Source organism: Limulus polyphemus, unplaced genomic scaffold, assembly GCF_000517525.1.
Source record: "Limulus polyphemus unplaced genomic scaffold, Limulus_polyphemus-2.1.2 Scaffold1175, whole genome shotgun sequence".
Classification (NCBI taxonomy): domain Eukaryota; kingdom Metazoa; phylum Arthropoda; class Merostomata; order Xiphosura; family Limulidae; genus Limulus; species Limulus polyphemus.
The window spans coordinates 214,285-221,871 of record NW_013666785.1 but is presented as its reverse complement, the minus strand read 5'-3'; the positions used below and the strand labels follow the sequence as shown (position 1 = coordinate 221,871).

At 29.2% G+C, this 7,587-nt stretch overlaps 1 protein-coding gene across 3 annotated transcripts in view; it reads left to right on the top strand.

The window, feature by feature from the left end:
* LOC106462467 (exportin-6-like) overlaps positions 1–7,587 on the top strand; it is an 80,393-nt gene that overhangs the window by 38,080 nt on the left and 34,726 nt on the right. For all 3 annotated transcript variants that reach the window (XM_022389740.1, XM_022389741.1, XM_022389739.1), the window contains 2 exons: positions 808–916; positions 3,551–3,643. In XM_022389740.1, coding sequence (XP_022245448.1) covers positions 808–916; positions 3,551–3,643 — 202 coding nt within the window. The remainder of the gene's footprint in view (positions 1–807; positions 917–3,550; positions 3,644–7,587) is intronic.

The following is a 7,587-nucleotide window of genomic DNA, read 5'->3' as shown; positions in this document are numbered from 1 at the left end:
AGGTGTTTCCATTATTTTGTCCAACCCCATATATACACATATATACACCATAGAAGCTGAGTTTGAAAATCTATTCACTTGCATTCTTTTTAGGGATCACATATATACAGTATATAAGGCTGTCCTTAGATAGCTGAATTCTGATAAGAGTTCACACACAGGATCACACACAAAATGTAAACATGCTTCTTTAGATATATGTATTTTGATTAAGTTACAACGATGACATCAATTTTTGGTCAGATGTGGCCTCGTGGCTAGTATGCCAGGACTGAATCTGAGACCACAAAACTCCACTCTGCATATTTAGGATTAAAGGTTATTCATATATGTAATAACTATGATAACAGTACAGTTGTATATTAAACCAACCAGTGCTAAAGAAGGTAGTGTAACATACACTTGCTCTTAGTCCCTGTCATTCATAGTATGGGAGGTATTCATTAAACAAATAAAAAGCTTTTGTTAATTATTCATCCCATTTCTATTTGTGGTATTTAATGGTTTATCCTGCAGACATATGACTATTTCTAAGTTGTACTTATAAAAAAACAAACATAACTTGATATACTTTGAAAATTATTTTCAGTAAGTTTGATAAGTCGTTTCTGTACAAAAAGGTAAAAATGAAATTATCGATGCACTACTGGATAAGATATTAAAGTTTAATTTGATTTAACATGTGACTTGATGTTTACAAATATTTTTATGCTTTTTTTCTCATTATAAAAAGGAACATTCTATAATGCTAAATAGAAGCACTGGATGATTTGTTTGTGTTATAAACTTATTAATCTTTCATTATAGATACAAAGAAGCATTAGTGTCTTTAGTTACTCAGGTTCTAAAGAAAATACAGTTTCGTTATAATCAGGCTAACCTTGAAGAATTGGATGATGAAACATTAGATGATGATGTAAGTATTTGTAGCCATTCCTTTAATTGAAAATCTTATGTGTATCATTAACTGGACATTAACTGCTACTTTATGCAGTATATGAATGTTACACTTTCAGAAGTAATTATAGCACCTTCAGGAGCCATGATATTAAAAAAATCACCAATATTTTGATTCCTTCCAAAAAATTTCAAAAACTTTACAAGTAGTTCTAAAAAGCTGCAAAGCAAATATTATTGTGTTTGCTGTCATCTTGGGATGTTGATCTGATGAAGATGTTGACTTTGATCTGGTGTAAGTAAGTAATGGTTTCATGGGTATGGATTGAACAGGAAATCATTTAGATAATATTGATGTTTTGGTAATAATATTTAAGAAGATCACCAGATGTAAAATTAAGACATCATCATCAGTGTCTACATTTCCATACAGATAGTAACTAATTTGGCATGATCAGTTAAGAAAGATTTATGTGCTTTGTGTAGTTAGTATGTTTTAATGATCTTGCTTATTACTAACAAACACCTTATTTCAGAAATTCCTTTATTGCTATTATATGAGTATCAGTCACCATGTTGGGCCCAATGTTTTTGCCCTAAGTTTGTTTTTGAAATTTCCCAAACTTCTCATAAAAACATGCCCATAAATATTTTTTCTGGTTGAAAAACCTATTATTGGCTTTTGTCATTGAAGGTGTCAACCATTGTAGTCATCCCTGAATACTGTTTTATATTTTTAAGTTAAATGAAATTATTTAAAGTAGATTTTGACACAAGTTGGAAAGCTTTTACATAATCAAATCAGTGTACTGTAAAAGGAGAATGTTTATTTGTATTCCAAAGATATCTCTTCCTCTTGCTTAATACGTGTTCAGAATTTTGTAACTCTCTCAAATATACAATTTATTTGCAGTATTTCTCAGTCATATTTTACTAGTTTTGTACAATTTCTTTTTTCTTGCTTTTTATAAGATTGTTTTAAACAGGTAGGGTAGTATTGGTGAGCCTTTGAGCTATACTGAACTTGAATACAAACAAAATATGAAAATGAGCTCGCTTGAAAGGGATGAACCAATACTTTTTTTACCATGATTTAGATAATATTTGTTTTAAGTTTTAAATTTTTCATTATATTTATAATGTTGAGAATTTGTCGTGTTGGAAGGGTTTTTGTCACCTTCTCTTGGATCATTTGAGATAAAAATGTACATTATGTACATGTTAATGCTTAAATCAGTAGGTTATATGCTGTAGATAGACCTATGAAACTACCAGCTTGATGAAAGCCTTTGTCATCTGACCAAGAGCCAGATTTGAACAAAAAACAGTTTTATTTCCCTTAGCAACTACATGTAAAAATTAACTAATTAAAACATTGTAATGTTTTGATTTGTTTTTCTAACTAACTTTCAAGTGTAGCTAGTAAATTTTAAATTATTTTACTCTTTCCAGCCTAGTTCTTCTTTTCACGGAGTCATATGACATTAAATTCTCAAAAATTCTGTTATCTTTTCAACCCCCTTCAAATCACCTAAAAATATAATTGTAACTGAAATGTTCACATATAAAATTTGTTTTGTATGAATTTTATTAATATTATTTTTTGATAAAATAAAGAACCTATATTGATGACCCTAATTTCAATTCTTTCCCCCCAATTGTAATTTTACTTTGGGAGATAGGAATATTGAAGTTTCCAATATGTGTAGATAAAATTTGTCAACATATAAAACCTTGCTGCAAATCTCTAGTTTTGTACTTTGTTGCTTATTTCTAGTTCAGCTAGTTTGGAAACAGTGAATTTTTTAATTTAATGGTGTTGAAGCCTGAAAAATTCAACTAACTGCACTTTATAGTTAACAATTCCTAAACTTCTGCCCCATAAAATTCCAAATTTGTTGTATGAAAGCTGAAAATATTTTATTTCTTGCAATCTGTTTCCCCTAGATCTCTTTTTTAACATTATTGGGAACTGTAAATTTCTAAACTGTTATTATATTAGAAGCCTTTTTTTGACTACATATCTTCAAATAATCAAATTATATAATGGTTTGTTTCTTTGTATTCAACATAAAGGTACTAAATTAACTTTGTTGTTTCCCATGTATGTTCATTTATTTTGTTGAAGTAATCACTTTGGCAGTTGCTTTTTATTTTACAAAACTAATGCTTGTAATTTAGGACTAAGGAAGTCGTATGCTTGCTTTCACTCTACGATTAGTAGGAATTCTCTATGAAACAGATGTATATAATTTTTAAAAGGAGTACAGTGATAACTTTAATAAATAAAAAAATAGTAAGATATATACTAGGTATTTATACTGACTTTAACAATACATATTTTATTTCAGAATTTGCTTTAACAAAGTGGGATAGCACATGACATTGTTAGAGCTGTGATTGTATTTATTACTATTTGAAATATCTTTCAGACCAAAAATGTAAAGTCAACATATAGAACAGATATCTGACCTTTCTTTCATTATATTGAAGTTGGTATTCTTAAGGTGTAGCTTATACAGTACTGTTAGTTAGTTAATTTTTTTAAAAAATTCTAATTGATAATGACATGGTTATTTTGGGGTTACCTTTTTTTGTACTGGGAGGTCCAGATTTTCAATGAGAAAAATACATAAGATGATTAATTTTACAGTCTGAAACGGAATGGCAGCATTTTTTGAGGCAGTCTGTAGAAACAGTAGCAAAAGTGGCAGATTTGATTCCTAATGAAACCTACTCTATAATGGTAAGTTTGGAGCTATGATTATTAAGGGATAAGTAAATTTTATATTTTGAATTTGACGACAAGGAACCCACTTTTTAGAAATAAAAGTTTGGAGATGGCTTGACAGGATAATTGAAAAAAAACTATTATAAATGTATGACATTTCGATGATAATATGTCATCCTCAGGTACAAGGTAAAGTTTTTTTATTACTAAGTCAAGCCATCTCCAAACTTTTAATTTGAAAAACTACACATTTTTACTGTACAATGAAAATAGCTTTTTTTTTTATGATATCCAGGGTTTGTACAGGTTTTGAAAAGTATTGGAAAATTGTGGGAGCAATTTACAAGGTCTGGAAAGTTTTGGAAAAGTCATGGAAAATTAAAATTTTCTTCTGTCAGTATTATAAACCAGTGTTATTCATAATTTGTTTATTTGATGATTACATTGTATAATATCTGATCTTCCAAGTGAGCCCTTCATGTTTTCCCTTAGTGACAAGTATGTGCTGCTCATGTGCATGTGTTAATAGGAACTTGAATTACTTCAACAGTACAAGGATGAATGAGTTTGTCGACATCTGAACATTACTGTTCAAGCAGTTATGTAATTGCAATTCATTTGTTTTCTATGTCATTATTTTCATATTCTGTGGTATTGACTTGAATGTTTACTTGCGTAAAACATACCAGGCAAATGTATATTTAACAATGCATAGCTTCTGAAGGACAAGTACAGGGAATGGTTCATTACAGGTGCACATCACCAAAAAAGCTAGTTGCAATGTGTGTGCCATAAAAAAGTTCAATGTTGGGAATATGAGCGAGACTGTGGTGATAAGCCATATGAAGGGAAAAAAAGTGTGAGGCTAACATGCATAAATTGCTCTCATCAACAGTAGCCACACCGACCATGTGTAGTTTAATATCGTCTGACCTCATTGTACTCATTTAAAGTCTTTATAGATTTAATACTTCTAACTTTTAATATAGTGTGTATATTTTCACAAAATTTGGTAGTCTTTCAGTTAATATTACAAGTCTTTCACATACAAAAAATCTTATTTTTTAGTGAAGTATTTTTAATAAAATAAAATAAAGATTTGTCCATTGTTAAAATAAAGATTATTGAGTATTTGTTTTAAATAATCCATGTGCAAAGTAATTAATGTGTTAAAATTAAAAATATTTTTACTCATCTCAAAAATCTCAAATTTCCTTTGTGTAAATCCCTAAAACCTTATAAATGCATTTCAAACGTTTTTTTTTCCCAGTAAAGCTTTACAGTTTATTTTCTCAACCCTATCTCAAAATGGAATTGGTCAATTTGTAATCGGCAAAAAAAATTGAAACAAATCTAAATTACCTTTTTTCTTTCTTGAATGACTAAATTGTAATATGGAACTACATTCGTTTGTCCAAGTAGTTCTATGTTCTTAACAGTATACATCTATTTATAATTCAATTTTATTGTTTTATTGCTCTTGGAACTGTGCCTAACTACTATCTGTGCCATTATAAGTTGTAAATCACTCGGGGATCGTGCAGCTCACATTATGCTAACAAATTACATTACCCATGAGCTACTACGAGCTGTTCGCATATGTGCCTTGTGAAAATTTTTATTATAATATTATTACTATTTATTTTACCTAATCTAATCTTTATTAACCTAAAAGATTCCCTATTTTTACATTTTAATTACTTTTGTAACTCGGCATAAAGAATAAACAAGAAAAGGAATAAATAAAATACTTAACCAATTATCTTTTTTCTTGCCTTCGATTGTCGAAGAGAGTTAACCCTAATTTTTTATACTAATGATAGTAATGCACTTAATTTTTATTTAATTAAATAATGCACCAAAGAATATTGACTAATAGCATGCAAAAGTAGACAAATTCCCTTACCTCTCAAAACTTTTCTGGCTTTCTGACTATGCGACAATAGTCGTTATAAATTCATCCAAGCTAGTCATTAACTTTCTCACAGAAACGATGTTGGTACTCTGAGTGAAATTGACATTTAACCATTCAGAGCATAATGTTATACAATGTGTCATTTAATAGATAAAAACCTTGACTTTCTGTTGGTTATAGGTAATACATAATTAAACTTAAGAGAGAACTAGTAAAGAATTCTGAAAGAGAGGATGTGACAGATAGGTGTGGTAGGAGGGGTCTGATTTTCTATTCGATAGCTCTGTAACCAAACAAAATTGAAGACTATAAAAATTATGGTTTGTCTGAGCAACGACGATTTGATAGAGAGTAATTCATTTTTAATTTAGAATTTTTTCGAGGTGTGCTGGATAAAATAGGGAAGATGACATGCTAAGAGAAAATGGGTCACACTAGGAGAAATTCAGGATTTTTTTTAAATATTGTTTTGTAGACTTAAGAACTTAAAACTTGTATACTATTAAAATATGGAATATTAGCTGAGATTTTTTTGCTATTCTAATTGGTATAACATAAACAATTAGCAGTTTAACTCTCAGCATGGGCTCGATTTTTGGGACCGACCTCGTAACCATTTTGTGCTTATTATAGTTTTCATGCTATAATTTTTAAATTAGTAAGCATATGTTTATGAAATTTGGCAGATTATCAGTAAACATTACAATGCTTTCATACACAAAATATCAAATTTTTCATTAAGTCTTAAGGTTTGTAGAGCAATGTTTTCTCATTCCTTTTTTTCTGCATGTTGCCTATCTATCATGCAATGTAATATCTGTTTTAAGATTAAAATACTTTTATGCATCAGTAAATTTTGAAATTTCACATGCTAAATCTTTATATTGTCATGATAATTATCAAATGTTTCTTAAGAAAAATCTTTATTTTATCTGTTATTTTCAGTAATTAATCTCTGCATGGGTTCAGTAGATTTGACCGATCTTGCAACTACCATGAAAAATTAGGAAATAAATATAAATTATGCCTCTTTTATTCTAGAATGAACACACATTATAACACAAAAACATAAATGTTTAGACTAAATAGCTTAAATCTCATAACATTATACATTTATATGTATTTATTATTTTTATTATACTGACCTTTCAGCCATGCCTGGCTCACAATACAGAAGTTACAATGGTGAAGCTCACGAGCACTCATGTTACCGTATCAAATATCATAAAATTGACCTTTGTTCTGTACAAAGTAACTTGTCTTGGCTGTGTTTCATTAGACTAGTATTTTGTAAAATACAGTCACATTTCAATTATTATACATTATATATGTATATAGATTATTGCTATTTTGAAATAAGTTCTTAAACTTATTTTTCTTAAAACATAGAACAGTAACTAAAGAAGTAAAGCAATCAATTATCTCTTCTAGTTACGACCTTTGTACTCGGTTGGTGCTTGACATAGGTTGCTAAGTCTTTAAAAAATTTGCATGTGGAGGATATGAAACAAAATTTTTTGTAGGTTTGATATATACATTTGAATACTAAAAAATCATAAATTGCTACATTAATACCATAGAATTCCACTATAATTTATTAAGCTTAGTAACTAAGATGTATTTTAGTCTAAAAAAATATGAAATTTTGAGCATACTATAAACACACCCTACTTTGTTGAAATATTGGTTCAAAAGAAAGAAATGGTGCCAGATCTGTTAAAATGGTTGAGAAAGCCACTAGGGGGACATTCTGAGCTTCCGATTGGTTATTTATGTCATGTATAGAAGTAAGTGTATATAAGGGATCATTTCCAAAAATGGAAAGAGGTGGGAGGGGTGCCACTGTGTTCGATTTATTACGAGCAATATCTTAGCAAATTGAATTCATTCAAAAGTATATACCTCATATTTTGACTTCACAAACATCTAATTTGCACCAGTGTTGCATTCATCACACCACTTGACACACAAAAATCAATGTTTATCTGTATTTTTTTAATATTTGCTTTTAAACTAAGAAATTGAGTAATATATAGTGCTAAAA